The sequence below is a fragment of the Salmo trutta genome, chromosome 13 (genome assembly GCF_901001165.1).
Source record: "Salmo trutta chromosome 13, fSalTru1.1, whole genome shotgun sequence".
Classification (NCBI taxonomy): Eukaryota; Metazoa; Chordata; class Actinopteri; order Salmoniformes; family Salmonidae; genus Salmo; species Salmo trutta.
Window position 1 is genome coordinate 88,443,343 of NC_042969.1, and position 18,239 is coordinate 88,461,581.

The window sequence follows — 18,239 nt, forward strand, 5'->3', positions numbered from 1 at the left end:
GATAACACACTAAACTTTTCCCAGATTTCCTAATCAGATTAATGGCCAATTCTGCTGACAGAACAGTGTTGCCTTTCCAACACAACAATAATGTGGTGCAAATGTCTTGACATTTCCTCATGAGCTGTTTCAAAACGATTTAGTTGCTCAAAAACAGTTGCAGTTACTATGGTGGAAAATGTTTTTTTTTCTTCACACACACACACACACACACACACACACACACACAAAAACCATTCTACGTGGCATTCACATGGCGTCAAGACTACGGCATATGAGGACCATACAGAGCGTGGAACACTACCAAAGAACAGCCCACTAAACAGGGGTCTCCAACTACGTCACTGGGCGGATACATGGGGAATTCCTCACCAAGACGCCCCGTGAAGGACTTTGGATATATTTAACTTTGAATGAGCGCCATCTAATGGACATAAAGATGTTTTCATTTTTTTTCAGAAACACGACGATATAATGTCGGCCTGTAGGAGGTATGAACGCACCATTTTGCACTAGAATTACAACGTAGAAGAAGAAGAAGTTATTTTTTGCAATAGCAGAGAGGAAAAGGCGAAGCAAGAGGGTTTACTCGGCCCAAAATCTCTCCAGGAAAATAAGATCACGAAGTGAGGAATGTTTATATAGAGGTCAACGAGTGTCGAATTTGTTCAACAATTGTAATTGCTAATTTGCTACGTGAGGCTTATTTAATCGAATATACATTTCGTAATTGTTAGGTTGTTACAAATGCACTGATTTAAGTGGACGCACGTAACATTTCGCAACTATGAAAAAAAAGACTATATCGGAGTTGTACCTGTTGTTGACACACAAGAATACATTTATTTGTTGATTCACCTTTTGTTTTTACTATTGCTGTTGATTTTTGTATGTACTAGACAAAGAACTGCCTTTGTTTGAAATGAATGTCACATGCTATGAGAACAGTGTTGTTCCCTGAAACAGTCTGGTTTGTTTATCTATTTTTACTGACTACTGTACACAGCTAGCTTCACCAACTGCTACATGTTGTATCATTATCATGACCTAATAAACGGTATGAACTGTGTTCCGATGACCTCCGATGACCTCTTGTTCAGAATGAAGAGGAGACGAAGTTGAATTCATCGGTGTTTAGAGAAAGGAAAGAGATCCAAGTCAATCTGCTCTGGATAAGAGCGCCTGCTAAATGATGTAAATGTAAATCTGTCGATTAAATAGTAGATAGACTATTTAGGGCTCCCGAGGCACTGCATCTCAGTGCAAGAGGTGTCACTACAGTCCTTGGTTCGAACCCAGGCTGCATCACATCCGGCCATGATCGGGAGTCCTATAGGGCGGTGCATAATTGGCCCAGTGTCGTCTGGGTTTGGCCGGGGTAGGCCGTCATTGCAAATTAGAATTTGTCATTAACTGACTTGCCTAGCTAAATAACGTTAACACACATACAATATCTGCTCTTTCATTAGCTTAAATGGTCCCACCCAGAGCAATATCTGGTTTGGCCATGTCATTTTGGTGATGTATATCCGATAATTCCCTATGAAATTAAGACTAAAAACTAGCAAAACAGAGCAGCGAATTTAACAGACGTTTTTATTCGGGATAATGTGTATCCAAGTCTAAGGTGTTGCGGTGTCAAGAAATTGCATTTATGCTTTCATCTGGACATCTTCATAAGGTTTTGAAAACAATCAGAAATAAACAGCACAACACTGAAGTGTAAATTATGACTTCGCAACGGCTATGTGAGAATGTGGTGATCTCGGGAATATTTAGACAAGAAAATAAACATGTTCGGACATGTATTTCCATTGTTACAGTGGTTCCTTGACTATCTTGTCAATATACTAGATAGTCTTTGGCAACAGCAACAGAGCTGTTTTACGACAGTTGACTATCTTGTCAATATAATAGATACTCCTTGGCAACAGCAACAGAGCTGTTTTACGACAGTTGACTATCTTGTCAATATAATAGATACTCCTTGGCAACCGCAACAGAGCTGTTTTACGACAGTTGATGATCTTGTCAATATAATAGATCGTCTGAGCTGTTTTACGTCAGTTGACTATCTTGTCAATATAATAGATACTTCCTGGCAACAGCGACAGAGCTGTTTTACGACAGTTGCGTACTGTATTCCGAGCGTCCGGTGTCGTACATTTTGCAGAATCACCATGGCGTCTGTATTGAAAGAGACCGCGGGGCTATATGAAACATTGAAAACGGAATGGAACAAGAAAAATCCAAATCTGAACAAATGTGGAGAAATTTTGAGCAAGCTCAAGGTAAAGGCTATTACAATATATATATATATTTTTTTTTTTCTCCTCACCCTCGAACCTAAATTATATGGTATGTTTTGTCAATTAGCTAGTATTGCTAACTAACGTTAGCTAAGCTAACGTAACCAACTGTTTTACAAAGATATCAACCGTCCGTTGCCATTTCTTTCTACAGATCTCGTTATTGGAGTTAAACTTCTTACCAACGACTGGAACTAAGCTCACCAAACAACAGCTTATTTTAGCTCGTAAGTTACTAGTCATCACAACAAAATGCTAACTGGCCAACGTAGTTACATTGCGGTGCCTTTTCTGGCCCCAGGAAATATAACTTTTTATTTAGTGTCGAATGTGGATTTTAACTGCTTTTAAATATAAGGTCAGGACCTTAAACCTGCGTGTTGTTAGTCTGTAAATGTTAAAATATATTTGATAGAAGCTAAAATCGTGTTCAAGTGTTCAATATGCCTGCTCTGTCATGTTCACTCAGAGCTATGGCCAATTTAAGGCTCAACATTTATACCACCCTGTATTGTTCCTCCCTGTTAAGATTATGCATGTAACAAACTGGAAAATACACCCCAAACAATGTTGTAAGTGCCTGAGCTTGACCAATATGCTGATGTGGAAGTCAAACATGTCCTTTTTCTGATATATATTCATTGAAAAGTTGAGGTTGGAATGACCCAGCTAACTCATAGCTTCTTCTCTCAGTGAGACCTGTAACAGTGCATTTACACACAACACGATGGAATGAAACAACGGGGGCCCCGTTGGAGGGACCTTTGGGCAATGTGAGGGAGGGGAAAAGCAGGAGATTGTGGATACACTAACAAGATGCATGTCTCTCGGCCCTTAGAGTGGGAGTCGTTGTCCACAAAGCGGCACAGTTGGGCTGTCTAGCTCCCCCCCCCATCCCATTCTTTGGATTGGTGGATACATCTTATTATTGTAAATCCTTCGATGTGAGTTGTTGAAGTCAAGCGCCTGTATTGAAAGAAGAGAGCATCTAACCTCATGCTCTGAATATGCATAGCTATCTGGAGAAAACTCTGATATAAAGTGTTTTCTTTTTCCAAGTGGCTGGGACGTCAAGTGTCCTACTTATATCAGAACACTCATAACAACTTAAATATTATGAAACATCTATTAGATCAAATAAACCTCACGCCGCAAGTAAGCCAATTTTTTTTTTTTGACCAAATTTGACACATTGACCTTTTACAAAAATGCGAAACAATGAAAATACACCACCTGCTGGAAGGAGACAGTTGTTCTGCTGAGTTGGGCGCCTCTCTTCTTCTCTGGGAAAGATTAAATTTATGCAAATACTCTATCACAACGTTATTGACCAATCGAAGCTCAGTAGAGCTTCCAGACCCTACTGGATTGGCTGTTTATACCTAGCACTACCTAGTCTGCTTGCTAGCACCCACATGAAAGTGAAGTTGGAGTGGCCATCTGAATAATCATGTTACTTGGAAATGCACTAAAGTTACATATTGATCTCTCGTCGCCGAAGGTGACATTCCGTACCCCGAAAACATATTTACCAGCCCTATGGTTGATCTATTTCCCCAGAAACTTTTCTCATCACAAAGGCAAATCTATAATCTGAAATGCCTTACCAGTCGTTTCAGGCTACACAATGTGTGAAAATGTTTTTATATCCAAGTTTTCCCAGAGTTGACTGAATTCACATCATATTTCCCTAAAGGTGCACTGCCATCTTGGATCAGGCACTAACTAATGTCTCATGGCAACCACTACAGAGTATAGGGACTAGGGAGTGAGCATCATTTTATTTTGACCATAGTTCACACATTCTATAGTCTGAAACGGGTCAACCAGCGAGCTGGTAAATATGTTTTCTGGGTACGGGATGTGGTCTTCAGCGACGGGAACTGTACAGGTCTCCCAGGAGCGAAGAGGCTAGCTGCCTCATATTTTTTGTTTGTTTGTTGTTGACATGTCTTCCTACATGCTTGACAGTAGAAAGGACTTTCCGGAGTCATTGCTCAGAATCATCAGAATAATTTCAGTGTGTGATAACTAAGATATCAGGGTTTGATCATATATCAACTGGATGACAACAAGTGGCTAACAGATTTGTCTACGTTGTTTCTCAGGTGATGTTCTGGAGATCGGGGCTCTGTGGGCTATCCTGAAGAAGGACATCCCTTCCTTTGAGAGATACATGGCCCAGCTCAAATGTTACTACTTTGATTACAAGTAATGTCACTTATTTGTTTTGTTTCATGTTCAAAATAATACCTTTAATCTTTCTCAATATATTCCCAGAGCATCTCAACCTATGCTTGTTCAATCAACTAGATCAGTGTCTCTCACTTTCTCCCTCCATTCAGGAATGAGTTGCCAGAGTCGGCCTACATGCACCAGCTGCTGGGTCTGAACCTCCTCTTTCTGCTGTCCCAGAACCGTGTGTCAGAGTTCCACACAGAGCTGGAGAGGCTGACTGCTAAAGACATCCAGACCAATGTCTACATCCGCCACCCTGTCTCCTTAGAGCAGGTAACTGCTGCTGCTGCTTCAGGCCCTCATTATCTCCCCAAGAAGAGTCATATAAATAATTAATACAAAAATGCATGAAATGTATGCATTCACTACTGTAAGTCGCTCTGGATAAGAGCGTCTGCTAAATGACTAAAATGTAAAAATGTAATATTCTGGCCTTCATTGACTTAATTTGAATGCCTACTGAAGATATTTAACTTTGACCTTGCCGATGGCTTCTTCATTTGTTATTTTCTCATTTGTTCTTTGTTTATCTTTGTGGAGCCATGTAACTTCCATGTGTAGAACTGACTTGTAGAATGTTCTGTTTTCAACTGTTTGTTAACTTCCTGTCAGTACCTGATGGAGGGAAGTTATAACAAGGTGTTTCTGGCCAAAGGAAACATCCCTGCTGAAAGCTACACCTTCTTCATAGACATTCTGCTAGACACCATCCGGTAAGAGACATCATGACATTGGATGAATGAATATTGCCCGGAAACGGCAGGATGCATGGATTGAGTGAGGAGTCATCCTTGTGGTCCGGTAACGACACTGTGTGTTCCTTCTCTGTTTCAGTGATGAGATTGCTGGGTGCATAGAGAAGGCTTATAAACAGATTCAGTTCAACGAAGCTACCAGAGTGCTTTTCTTCTCCTCACCAAACAACATGACAGAGTATGCCAACAAGGTTAGTTCATGTCTGTTCTGTACACTACTGAACACTAACCTGGTCCAAGATCTGCTTGTGCTTGACAAAGGACCATAGGAGTTAGCTTTACAGCACAAACAGATCTGGGACCAGGCTAACTGAACATGCCCCTGGACTTGAGAGAATGGGTGATCCTTAAAACTTGAGTTTAGTCCCATCTCATCATATTAAAGTTGTCTGTGTTGCAGCGGGGGCTGGACCCAGAGCCTCTCATCATATTAAAGTTGTCTGTGTTGCAGCGGGGGCTGGACCCAGAGCCTCTCGTCATATTAAAGTTGTCTGTGTTGCAGCGGGGCTGGACCCAGAGCCTCTCGTCATATTAAAGTTGTCTGTGTTGCAGCGGGGCTGGACCCAGAGCCTCTCGTCATATTAAAGTTGTCTGTGTTGCAGCGGGGCTGGACCCAGAGCCTCTCGTCATATTAAAGTTGTCTGTGTTGCAGCGGGGGCTGGACCCAGAGCCTCTCATCATATTAAAGTTGTCTGTGTTGCAGCGGGGGCTGGACCCAGAGCCTCTCGTCATATTAAAGTTGTCTGTGTTGCAGCGGGGCTGGATCCAGAGCCTCTCGTCATATTAAAGTTGTCTGTGTTGCAGCGGGGCTGGACCCAGAGCCGCTCGTCATATTAAAGTTGTCTGTGTTGCAGCGGGGCTGGACCCAGAGTCCAGATGACTACTACTCGTTCAGCAGCCAACAGCAGAGGACAGAGGAAGTCAACATCCCCTCCACCGAGCTGGCTACGCAGGTCATCGAATATGCACGTCAGCTGGAGATGATTGTGTAGAGAGCGCCGTACTACAGAAGCTAGCTATATTCATGACACACATACAGTCCACAAATGTTGACAGATTGTCAGACTGGTAGATTTTCCAACACTTTGTCATTCTGTACCACTCAACCTGCTTCTCACGGCTCCGATAAGAGACGAGGCAAGTGTTTTCTTTTTAAAAACATTTTTTTTTACATCCTAGTCTGACCGTGTGTTTACACGTACACATCGCAGTAATGTACTGAAATAAAGTCATCACTTCACAACTAAGGCCAGTCTGTTCAGTGGCTCCTGACCTTTGTCCACTTTTAGGAATTACCCCGAGTTTAAAAGATTGGTGTTGGCACATTCTAACGTCCCCAAGTTTCCATTTACCCTGACTACTTTGAGGAAAGTTTTGGAGGGTTTATGTCTAGGGAATAGGGTGTAATTTGGCATTTTTTCTTTTCAGTCCATTTACTAATTCGTAAGCGTGCTGTAGCACAGTGGCCAATATAGTGGTGGTCTTCCATATGTCTCTAAATGGTTGACGTCCTGCGTTACCTTGTCCTCTGAGGTATCATCTTTAAAACGAGGGTTTTCAATGCCCTGGCCTCGTCTCCTGGCAACTGACAAAGAGAATTGCTGTAAAATAATTTGTTTAATGTCTTGCTCCACTTCCTCCCTCAATGGTTTGTAATCTAATTGATCTGGAAAATACAAATGTTTGTTTCTGAAAGATTATCAAAATTTTTGCCATTTTTAAAAAATAAAATCTTTTTTTTCCTGACTTATGGTCTACTTTATAATTTTCAGTGTAATTGAATAGGTGACTTAACATGACTACTGCACTACATCAGTATAAATATTTCCTCCAGTATTTTGTGAATGAACGTGTGTTGTCACTAGTGAGTCTCTCCTCTCTCTCTCAGCGCCAGGGAGGCAGCTAGGGTTGCTGTGGTGACCCAGGGAGGCTCACACAGGTAGTTCCTGCTCACGTTCAACCTGATGGGAGAGAGAGATGAGGAGGGGCGTTGGGGATTTAGCCAACTTTGCTAGCTAGCTCAGTGCAATACTTCTCCTTTTAACTAGATTTGAATTTGTTTTAACTGATGTGATGGTCTTCCACCATCCCCACACTCAGTTTGTGTGTTTGACATTTCTATTGATCATTTGTCTTTCTCCAATGGGGTGGGGGGACGACTAGAAATGATCGAGCTAGTATAGGAATGGAAAATGCTATTTTCTTTCCTCCATGACTTGGTGCCATAGCTTGACACATAACAATAGTGTTATATCACAGTACACTCACGAGGTGAATGAGATATTAAAGGATAGAGCCAAAGCTGTGTAGTTTGCTAGGTAGCTAGGTTGAAGTGTGTTAGTGTGACTCACCACTTGGTGACGTTGGGTGGCAGCGCTGCATTAGTGGCTCGGTGCTGGCAGCGGGCCTGGCGCGAGCAGGACTTATCCACCGTGAACGGGTGCCAGCAGCCTGATGGGTGGGGAGAGCGCTTGGGAGACGCAGGAGAGGCCGGTGGGATTTCCTCAATTTTCTCTTTCTTAGCGTCCTTTGTCTTCACCTTTTCTACCCTCCTGGACTGAGCCACTGCTTGTGTCTGTTTCTTCCTGGACTGGGCGGGAGGAGCCTTGGCTGGGGTGTCTGGAGTGGGTTTGGAGTCTGAGGCTTGGGGTAGCTGGGTAATGGGTATGTCAGCAGTAGTAGTTTTAGGTGTGAAAGGGTTGATGCCACTGTACCACTCCTCAAAGGCTGTGTCTATCTCTTTAGGGTCATCCACCTCCCTCACGGTCACCTTATCGCCAAGTGATGTAGACATGCTGAACTTGGAGAAGTCTACCACACCTCTGCCATCAGGATAATGGAACTCATTAGAATACCTCTGATACCTGTCCATCAGCTGTGTTGCCTCGGCAACCATGGGCTCTGTAAAGGAGGGCAACTGGGCATTAGATATGTACCAGTTAGTGTAGTGTGTCCTGGTGAATCCTGATGCTTCCCTGACGCACTCCTGCTGCTGATGTGGACTCTTGCCTTCTGTCGAGGGTTTGACCTCTGGCTGTTTCTTGCCTTCTGTCGAGGGTTTGACCTCCGGCTGTTTCTTGCCTTCTGTCGAGGGTTTGACCTCTGGCTGTTTCTTGCCTTCTGTCGAGGGTTTGACCTCTGGCTGTTTCTTGCCTTCTGTCGAGGGTTTGACCTCTGGCTGTTTCTTGCCTTCTGTCGAGGGTTTGAGCTCTGGCTTTTTCTTGCCTTCTGTAGAGGGTTTGATCTCTGTAGTGGGTCTGGCTTCTGGCTGTCCTCTTGAGGGCTTCTGTCCCTGCTTGGTGGTGATAGGGCCTCGATATTGGCTTAGGGTTGGTGTTGGTGTGAGGGGTCGTGTTAAAGATGGAGCTGGTCGTGTTGGGGGTTCAACTGGAACTCCATGTGAAGCTCTGAGTGGCTCTGTAGAGAGGTGGTTCTCTCTGCTGCCCTCTGCTGGCTGAGCCCTGGACCTGCCCTCTCTGCCTCCGTCTGCTGGCTGAGCCCTGGACCTGTCCTCTCTGCTGCCCTCTGCTGGCTGAGCCCTGGACCTGTCCTCTCTGCTGCCCTCTGCTGGCTGAGCCCCGGACCTGTCCTCTCTGCTGCCCTCTGCTGGCTGAGCCCTGGACCTGTCCTCTCTGCTGCCCTCTGCTGGCTGAGCCCTGGACCTGTCCTCTCTGCTGCCCTCTGCTGGCTGAGCCCTGGACCTGTCCTCTCTGCTGCCCTCTGCTGGCTGAGCCCTGGACCTGTCCTCTCTGCCTCCCTCTGCTGGCTGAGCCCTGGACCTGTCCTCTCTGCCGCACTCTGCTGGCTGAGCCCTGGACCTGTCCTCTCTCATCTGCTTCAGCCTCAGTCTGGCAGCCTGGGCACGTCCGCTCACAGAGTTGGGAGAGAAGGTGAGCCGGCTGCTGCTTCCTGTTCCCGCTGGTTTACCGGTGACGCTCGTGTTGAAACTGGTCGAGGTGTTACTGGTCGGGGTTCTACCAGCGTCCTGAGCCTCAGGGGCTGCTTTAGTCTGAGGTTGGGTTTTAGACGCTTTCTCTTTCTGGGTTTGTGCTGAAGGTGTGGTAGTCCCAAGAGAAATGGAGAAGTTGTTTGGGACAGGTAGGGCAGCATTTGGGACGGATGCTGCTAAAGTTCCAGGTGGTTTATCTGGTTTACTAGCAGGCTCTGGGTTGTTCTGCGGCTGGCATGCTGGCTGTATTGTCTGGGCAGTAGTGTTGAAGTTATAGTCTGATTTGGAGGTCTTGGCTTTCTGGGCCTTGGCCTCTCTGTGAGCAGGCTTGACTTTAGGCGTGGAAGTTTTGACAGCCTCGATGATGGGGACTCCGTTCAGAGCTGCCCTGACTGCGGCCTGCCTCAGTGGGCTGGGAGAGGGAGGCAGACTCTCCTGCTTCTTCACATACTCCATCCTGAGGAGGGAGAGAATTGGGGACCATGACAACCTGATTGACGCCTATAAACAAACTATACCAAAAAGGTACTTATTGTAGTAGTAAAAAATATGTATTAAACCACTTTTTAACAGTGGTCTAAAGTACATTTTTACATTTTACTTCAGTAAAAATACTTTAAAGTACTACTTAAGTAGTTTTTGTGGGTATCTGTACTTTACTATTTATATTTTTTTTGACTACTTTTACTTCACTACATTCCTAAAGAAAATTATGTACTTTTTACTCCATACATTTTCCCTGACACTCAAAAGTACTCGTTACATTTTTAATGCTTAGCAGGACAGGAAAAACGTCAAATTCCCACACTTATCAAGAGAACATCCCTGGTCATCCCTACTGCCTCTGATCTGGAGGACTGACTAAAAACAAATGCTTCATTTGTAAATTATGTCTGAGTGTGCCCCTGGCTATCTGTAAATGTAAAAAAACAAGAAAATTGTGCTGTGGTTTGTTTAATATAAGCAATTTGAAATGATTTCTACTTTTACTTTTGATACTTAAGTATATTTAAAACCAAATACTTTAAGACTTTCATTCAAGTAGTGTTTTACTGGATGTCTTTCACTTGTCTATGAAGGTATCTTTACTTTTGACAGATGGGTTCTTCAGTCTCGTGGTCAAATCACATAATGTACTAAGAATCTAAAACACAACCAAAAAGACAGACAGATGGAGAGACAGGCAGGCAGACAGACAGACAGACAGAGGGATCAGACAGAGGGACAGACAAATGAGGGACAGAGGGACAGACAGACAGACAGAGGGTCAGACAGATGGAGGGACAAACAGACAGAGGGACAGACAAACGAGGGTCAGACAGAAAGACAGACGGACAGATATTCAGAAAGACAGACATATATTCAGAAAGACAGAGGGACAGACAGATATTCAGAGAGACAGACGGGGGGACAGACAGATAGACAGAGTAACACCTATGTGAGAATACTATTCATTGACTACAGCTCAGCGTTCAACACCATAGTGCCCACAATGCACATCACTAAGCTACGGACCCTGGGACTAAACACCTCCCTCTGCAACTGGATCCTGGACTTCCTGACGGGCCGCCCCCAGGTGGTGAGGGTAGGTAACAATACATCTGCCATGCTGATCCTGAACAGGGAGGCCTCAGGGGTGTGTGCTCAGTCCCCTCCTGTGCTCCTTGTAGGCCCACGACTGCGTGGCCAAACACGACTCCAACACCAAAGTTTGCAGACGACACTACAGTGGTAGGCTTGATTACCAACAACAACGAGACGGACTACAGGGAGGAGGTGAGGGCTCTGGGAGTGTGGTGTCAGGAAAATAACCTCTCACTCAACATCAACAAAACACAGGAAAAGGAGGACCGAACACGACCCCATTCTCATCGACGGGGCTGTTGTGGAGCAGGTTGAGAGCTTCAAGTTCCTTGCTATCCACACCCCCAAAGAACTATCATGGTCCAAACACATCAAGACAGTCGTGAAGAGGGCACGACAACGCCTATTCCCCCTCAGGAGACTGAAAAGATTTGGCATGGATCCCCCGATCCTCAATAAGTTCTACAGCTGCACCAACGAAAGCATCCTGACCGGTCACATCACCGCCTGGTATGACAACTGCTCGGCATCCGACCGTAAGGTGCTACAGAGTGTAGTGTGAACGGCCCAATACATCACTGGGGCCAAGCTTCCTGTCATCCAGGACCTACATACTCGGCGGTGTCAGAGGAAGGCCCTAACAATTGTCAAAGACTCCAGCCACCCAGGTCATAGATTGTTCTCTCTGCTACCACATTGCAAGCGGTACCGGAGCGCCAAGTCTAGGTACAAAGTGCTCCTTAACAGCTTCTACCCCCAAGCCATTAGACTGCTAAACAATTAATCAAATGGCCACCTGGACTATTTACATTGTCCCCCCCCCCACCTCTCCATTAGTTTTTTACACTGCTGCTACTCACTGTTTATTATCTATGCAGTCACTTTACTCCCACCTACATGTACAAATTACCTTGACTAACCTGTACCCCCGCACATTGACTCGGTACCGGTACCCCCTGTATATATCCACCTTATTGATATTTTCTTGTGTTACTTTTACATTTTTTTTAACTTTAGATTATTTAGTAACCATTTTCTTAACTCTATTTTCTTAAAACTGCATTGTTGGTTAATAAGTAAGCATTTCACCTGCTGTATTCGGCGTATGTGACAAATAAAATTGATTTGACAGACACAGATATACAGACAGAGGACAGACAGGTAGAGGGACAAAACAGACCAGGGACTCACCTATGCTCAATCTTTTTCAGAATCTGTTTAGAGAGCACAAAGTTTGGAGGCACTTTGAGAGAACCAGTGGCTTTGTGTTTATTCTCAGTGCTGCTGATTGTGCCCTTGTTGTTGCCAGTGTCACCACTAGGGGTGCTGGTTTTCTTGTTCTCTGGAAGTCCATCCTTCTCTTTATGAAGAGTAATAGTTGTTCCATCAGGTCTCCTGGATCTCCTCTGGGGTTTAGTAACAACCACTGGTGGTGATATAGGCACAGACTTTCTATTCTCAATTCTACCGCTTGTGCCCGTGCTACCGCTTGTGCCCGTGCTACCGCTTGTGCCCGTGCTACCGCTTGTGCCCGTGCTGCCCCTTCTGCCCGTGCTGCTGCGAGTGTCACCAGAAAGGGTTCTAAGTTTAGACTTCAGTTCATCAAGTGTAATACGTGTTCCATCGGGTTGACTAACCCTAATCAGTGGTGACTTGGGTGCAGTATCAGGAATCAGTGGTGACATGGCAGTGATGTTTTGAGGAGGAGGATCTTGTTGGGTCTTGGCTGGGGCAGTGGGGGTGACAGGGTTCTGAGGAGACCTAAGTGAAGCCTTTCTCACTGCTTTCACTGCCGCTAGTCTCTGCTGTGTTGGCTGAGGGTTGGGAGCCACTGGTGCTGGTCTCTGCTGTGTTGGCTGAGGGTTGGGGGCCACTGGTGCTGGTCTCTGCTGTGTTGGCTGAGGGTTGGGGGCCACTGGTGCTGGTCTCTGCTGTGTTGGCTGAGGGTTGGGGGCCACTGGTGCTGGTCTCTGCTGTGTTGGCTGAGGGTTGGGGGCCACTGGTGCTGGTCTCTGCTGTGTTGGCTGAGGGTTGGGGGCCACTGGTGCTGGTCTCTGCTGTGTTGGCTGAGGTTTGGGGGCCACTGGTGCTGGTCTCTGCTGTGTTGGCTGAGGGTTGGGGGCCACTGGTGCTGGTCTCTGCTGTGTTGGCTGAGGGTTGGGAGCCACTGCTGCTGGTCTCTGCTGTGTTGGCTGAGGGTTGGGGGCCACTGGTGCTGGTCTCTGCTGTGTTGGCTGAGGGTTGGGGGCCACTGGTGCTGGTCTCTGCTGTGTTGGCTGAGGGTTGGGGGCCACTGGTGCTGGTCTCTGCTGTGTTGGCTGAGGGTTGGGGGCCACTGGTGCTGGTCTCTGCTGTGTTGGCTGAGGGTTGGGGGCCACTGGTGCTGGTCTCTGCTGTGTTGGCTGAGGGTTGGGGGCCACTGGTGCTGGTCTCTGCTGTGTTGGCTGAGGGTTGGGGGCCACTGGTGCTGGTCTCTGCTGTGTTGGCTGAGGGTTGGGAGCCACTGGTGCTGGTCTCTGCTGTGTTGGCTGAGGGTTGGGGGCCACTGGTGCTGGGCTCTGCTGTGTTGGCTGAGGGTTGGGGGCCAGGGCTGCCTCCTTCGATGATGGGCCCTGTGGCTGAGGTTTTGGTGAAGACGTTGTCTGGGATGGGTGAGGGGAGCTTATAGGGGTATGCCAGAAAGGAGAGGAAGGGGTAGCAGAGGAAGTAGGAACAGCCTGCACACTCATTGGGCTCTCTGTGGAGAGACTTGATAGAGATGGGGTTGCCTGCAGAGAGCACAGAGAAGCTTGCCCCATGTTTACAGTGAAGTCTGGGATGCCCTTGAACTGACTGGGTGGCACAGGGCTTAAGAGCTTGGGGGTGGAAACCTTAGTGTTGGTCTTTTCTGCCTCTTTCGGTTTTCCCTTCTCAGTGTCGCCACTCCCGAGGCTTTTCTCGGGTTGTTGCTCCTGCTCTGAGTGGCTGTTGCCCATCCTCTCACTCTAACTTCCTGTGAAAATGAAAATAACTATTATGTCTCTCTAATATAATTAACCAATCAATCAAATGTATTTGATAAAAGCCCTAAATACATTAACAGTTGTCACAAAGTGCTTTACAGATACCCAGCCTATCATCTCTCTCTAATAGGCCAGATACCCAGCCTATCATCTCTCTCTAATAGGCCAGATACCCAGCCTATCATCTCTCTCTAATAGGCCAGATACCCAGCCTATCATCTCTCTCTAATAGGCCAGATACCCAGCCTATCATCTCTCTCTAATAGGCCAGATACCCAGCCTATCATATCTCTCTAATAGGCCAGATACCCCGCCTATCATATCTCTCTAATAGGCCAGATACCCCGCCTATCATCTCCCTCTAATAGGCCAGATACCCAGCCTATCATCTCTCTCTAATAGGCCAGATACCCAGCCTATCATCTCTCTCTAATAGGCCAGATACCCAGCCTATCATCTCTCTCTAATAGGCCAGATACCCAGCCTATCGTCTCTCTCTAATAGGCCAGATACCCCGCCTATCGTCTCTAAAATAGGCCAGATACCCTGCCTATCATCTCTCTAATAGGCCAGATACCCCGCCTATCATCTCCCTCTAATAGGCCAGATACCCAGCCTATCATCTCTCTCTAATAGGCCTACAGTGTCTTCAGAGAGTATTCACACCCCCTGACTTTTTCCACATTTTGTTGTGTTACAAAGTGGGATTAAAATAGATTTTATTGTAATTTGTTTCAACAATCTACACAAAATACTCTGTAATGTCAAAGTGGAAGAAAAACTCTTAACATTTATTTTTTTATTAATGCAAAATAAAACAAGAACATATATTTTAATTAGATAAGTATTCAACCTCTTGAGTCAATACACTACAGCTGTCTTTCTGAGTACGTCTGTAAGAGCTTTGCAAACCTGGATTGTACAATATTTGCCCATTGTTCTTTTTTAAATTCTTCAAGCTCTGTCAAGTTGGTTGTTGATCATTGCTAGACAGCAATTTTCAAGTCTTGCCATAGATGTTCAAGATGATTTAAGTCAAAACTGTAACTAGGCCCGCCATGAACATTCAATTTCATATTGGCAAGTAATTGGCCTTGCGTTTTAGGTTATTGTCCTGCTGAAAGGTGAATTAATTTCCCAGTGTCTGTTAGAAAGCAGACTGAACCAGGTTTTGCTCTAGGACTTTGCCTTTGCTTAGCACTATTCATTTTCTTTTTATCCTCGTCCTTGCCAATGACAAGCATACCCATAACATGATGCAGCCACCACCATGCTTGAAAATATGAAGACTGGTACTCAGTGATGTGTTGTATTTGCCCCAAACATAATGCTTTGTATCAGTGGTGTAAAGTACTTAAGTAAAAATACTTTTCGGTGTATCTGTACTTTACTATTTATACTTGTGGCACTTTTACTTTTACTCCACTACATTCCTAAATAAAATAATGTACATTTTATTCCATACATTTTCCCTGACACCCAAAAGTACTTGTTACATTTCGAATGTTTAGCAGGACAGGAAAATGGTCCAATTCACACACTTGGTCATCCCTACTGCCTCTGATCTGGTGGACTCACTAAACAGAGAACATCCCTGGTCATCCCTACTGCCTCTGATCTGGCAGACTCACTTATTAACACAAATGCTTCGTTTGTAAATGATGTCTGAGTGTTGGAGTGTGCACCTAGCTATCCGTAATTTTAAAAAACAAGAAAATTGTGCTGTCTGGTTTGCATAATATAAGGAATATTAAATGATTTATACTTTTACTTTTGATACTTAAGTATATTTTAGCAATAACATTTACTTTTGATCTTAAGTATGTTTAAAACCAAATACTTTTTTACTTTTACTCAAGTAGTATTTTCCCACGTGACACGTCATTTTCTATAAAAGTATGATAGATGGGTACTTTTTACACCACTGCTTTCTATTCTGGGAAAAAAAGTTAATTTCTTAGCCAAATTTGTTGCAGTATTACTTTAGTGCCTAATTGCAAACAGGATGAAACTTTCAGAATATTTCTATTCTGTACAGGCTTCGTTCTTTTCACTCTGTCATTTAAGTTAGTATTGTGGAGTAACTACAATGTCGTTCATCCATCCTCAGTGTTCTCCTATCACAGCCATTAAACTCTGTAACTGGTTTAAAATCACCATTGGCCTCATGGTGAAATCCCTATGCGGTTTCCTTCCACTTCGTCAACTGAGTTAGGAAGGACGCCTGTATCTTTGTAGTGACTGGGTGTATTGATGCACCATCATAAAAGGGATACATTTTTGTAGACGCTCTTATCCAGAGCAACTTACAGTAATAATGCATACTTTTTTTTTTTTGTACTGGCCCCCCGTGGGAATCGAACCCACAACCCTTGCGTTGCACACACCATGCTGGCGTTGCAAACACCATGCTCTACCAACTGAGCCACAGGGAAGGCCAACAGTTACCACAGGGAAGGATACTCAGCGTCTGCTTTTTTTACCCATAAAGGCATTGGAAAACCTCCCTGGTCTTTGTGGTTGAATCTGTACTTGTAATTCCCTGCCCGACTGAGGGACCTTACAGATAACTGTAGGTGTGGGGTATAGAGATGAGGTAGTCATTCAAAAATCATGTTAAACACTATTATTGAACACAGAGTCCACGCAACTTATTATCTGATGTGTTAAGCACATTTTTACTCCTGAAAGTATTTAAGCTTGCCATAGTAAAGGGGTTGAATACTTATTCACTCAAGACATTTCAGATTTTCACTTTTTATTAATTTGTAAAAACATAATTCCACTTTGCCATTATGGGGTATTGTGTGTAGATCAGTGACACAAAATAAAAATATAATGTATTCAGGCTGTAACACAATGTAGATAAACTCAAGGGGTGTGAATACTTTCTGAAGGAACTGTATGTCTGTCTGTTATTGGACAGGCCTGTCTTGTAAAATAGATTTTCAATTTCATTGAGATCATCTGTATAAATGAATAAATAAAATAAATGAGTTGGGTCAAATCTTCAATTTGAGCCCTAAAAGAAGTGTTTCACAACAGTTCATGTTGAACCATAGCCCTAATGTGAACCAGAATCTGGGTATACAGGAGAAGTTGAATATGACGATTCTCCTATAAGTCCATTAAGCTGCCATTCACCAGCTTTCAGGCGTAATAATATTCGGTACTTACCAAAGAATGAGTTTCGCTGAGCAGCGATCATAATTACTGCTGTTACAGCCGGTATGTACTTCAAAAAAAAGGTCTAAATGAAAAGTTACATGCAACCAAAAAAATGCATTGTCTGATAATAAGAATCTAGCCGATGTATTGTTTTTGACTAAGTCTACATGCGCCAATAAAATCCCTCATTAAGGCGCCCACACAGGCCCATTTTCTCCCCCTTCAAGCCACCATTATTAGCCAGTTTTGGATGTAACTTTTTATTTAGACATGTTATGGAAGTGACGTTCCCTACCGGCAATAACGACCATAGATGTTCAGTGAAACGCCATTCTTTGCTAAGTATCGAACGTATTTTGACATAATTAAGATTGAAAAAATGGTAAATGGCAAATTGAATGTCAGTTTCCTGGGTTTAAAGGATAATCGCCATATTCAACGTCTCTAAAGCCATATTCTGGTTCGGCCTAACGTTAGAAACGGTATCACTTTTAAGAAATGTAAATATCGTGAACCTGTTTGAACATGAATTCATCGTATTTATTTTTTTTTTTTAAGTAGAGAGAAATGTTAGATTTTGCCCAAGTTCTTGTTCATCCGAAAGTTTTAAGGTATCTACCATTTAATAGTTTACAAATACTGCGAATTTACATTTGGCTAACATTACCGTTACTGACAGTTAGCTAGTTACCGTTATAGTTACCGTTATAACGACACCTATGCTAGCTAAAGTTAACGTTAGCTAGCTAACTAGCTAGCTACCTTATTTAAAAAATACCTTGCTATGGACCTCAGACATATCATAGCGACTCTTTATAAATCACTCGTTGCAGATTCCCCACCACTGGTATGAAGTGTGTCAATTTTCCAGCGTATTTGTGTGTGAAAATAGCGGCTATAAAGGTAGCTAGTTAGCTACTGTAGCTTTTTGAAGGAAAATAGAAGTTTGAGGGCATTCTTTTTGAGCGCGAGCTGCCTAAGGAAATGGAACTCCTGGTCTCCAATGACCTCATATACCAGAAAGCTAAACTATATTCATTTCCTAATAACTTGACAATATGTAAACTTAAAAAAATATATATATATTTTTTTAAGATATAGATAAGTTAAGTCACAGCTCTAGTTCTACACTGAACAAAAATATAGACGCAACATGTAAAATGTTGGTTTCGTGAGCTGAAATAAACAATCTCAGACATGTTTCATATGCACAAAAAATATTATTTTTCTCACA

At 44.0% G+C, this 18,239-nt stretch overlaps 2 protein-coding genes across 5 annotated transcripts; one reads left to right on the top strand and one right to left on the bottom strand.

The window, feature by feature from the left end:
- Window positions 1–2,123: 2,123 nt before the first annotated feature.
- On the top strand, window positions 2,124–7,048 carry psmd8 (proteasome 26S subunit, non-ATPase 8). Of its 2 annotated transcripts, none has more exons than XM_029773927.1 (7): window positions 2,124–2,291; window positions 2,464–2,536; window positions 4,418–4,520; window positions 4,655–4,820; window positions 5,160–5,260; window positions 5,382–5,493; window positions 5,805–6,044. In XM_029773927.1, the coding sequence occupies exons 1-7, from the start codon at window positions 2,181–2,183 to the stop codon at window positions 5,835–5,837; spliced, it is 699 nt and encodes a 232-aa protein (XP_029629787.1). In that variant the 5' UTR covers window positions 2,124–2,180; the 3' UTR covers window positions 5,838–6,044. The 2 variants fall into 2 exon arrangements, with proteins under 2 accessions (XP_029629787.1, XP_029629786.1); XM_029773926.1 differs by lacking the exon at window positions 5,805–6,044 and adding an exon at window positions 6,157–7,048 and having other exon boundaries at window positions 2,129–2,291.
- On the bottom strand, window positions 6,717–17,960 carry LOC115206720 (protein piccolo). Of its 3 annotated transcripts, XM_029773925.1 has the most exons (5): window positions 17,784–17,960; window positions 12,027–13,827; window positions 9,121–9,708; window positions 7,654–9,081; window positions 6,717–7,263 (listed from the first exon to the last, which is right to left on the bottom strand). In XM_029773925.1, the coding sequence occupies exons 2-5, from the start codon at window positions 13,808–13,810 to the stop codon at window positions 7,164–7,166; spliced, it is 3,900 nt and encodes a 1,299-aa protein (XP_029629785.1). In that variant the 5' UTR covers window positions 13,811–13,827; window positions 17,784–17,960; the 3' UTR covers window positions 6,717–7,163. The 3 variants fall into 3 exon arrangements, with proteins under 3 accessions (XP_029629785.1, XP_029629783.1, XP_029629784.1); XM_029773923.1 differs by having other exon boundaries at window positions 7,654–9,708; XM_029773924.1 differs by lacking the exon at window positions 17,784–17,960 and adding an exon at window positions 17,015–17,210 and having other exon boundaries at window positions 7,654–9,708.
- Between the last annotated feature and the right edge of the window lie 279 nt (window positions 17,961–18,239).

Excerpts from the sequence above, each read along its gene's own strand:
- LOC115206720 (XM_029773923.1), bottom strand. The coding sequence starts at position 13,810 with ATGGGCAACAGCCACTCAGAGCAGGAGCAACAACCCGAGAAAAGCCTC. Across the intron at positions 9,709-12,026 it reads CTGAAAAAGATTGAGCATAG|GATGGAGTATGTGAAGAAGC; the intron begins GTGAGTCCCTGG and ends CTCCCTCCTCAG. Across the intron at positions 7,264-7,653 it reads CCACCCAACGTCACCAAGTG|GTTGAACGTGAGCAGGAACT; the intron begins GTGAGTCACACT and ends CTCTCCCATCAG.
- psmd8 (XM_029773926.1), top strand. The coding sequence starts at position 2,181 with ATGGCGTCTGTATTGAAAGAGACCGCGGGGCTATATGAAACATTGAAA. Across the intron at positions 2,537-4,417 it reads ACAACAGCTTATTTTAGCTC|GTGATGTTCTGGAGATCGGG; the intron begins GTAAGTTACTAG and ends GTTGTTTCTCAG. Across the intron at positions 5,261-5,381 it reads ATTCTGCTAGACACCATCCG|TGATGAGATTGCTGGGTGCA; the intron begins GTAAGAGACATC and ends TCTCTGTTTCAG.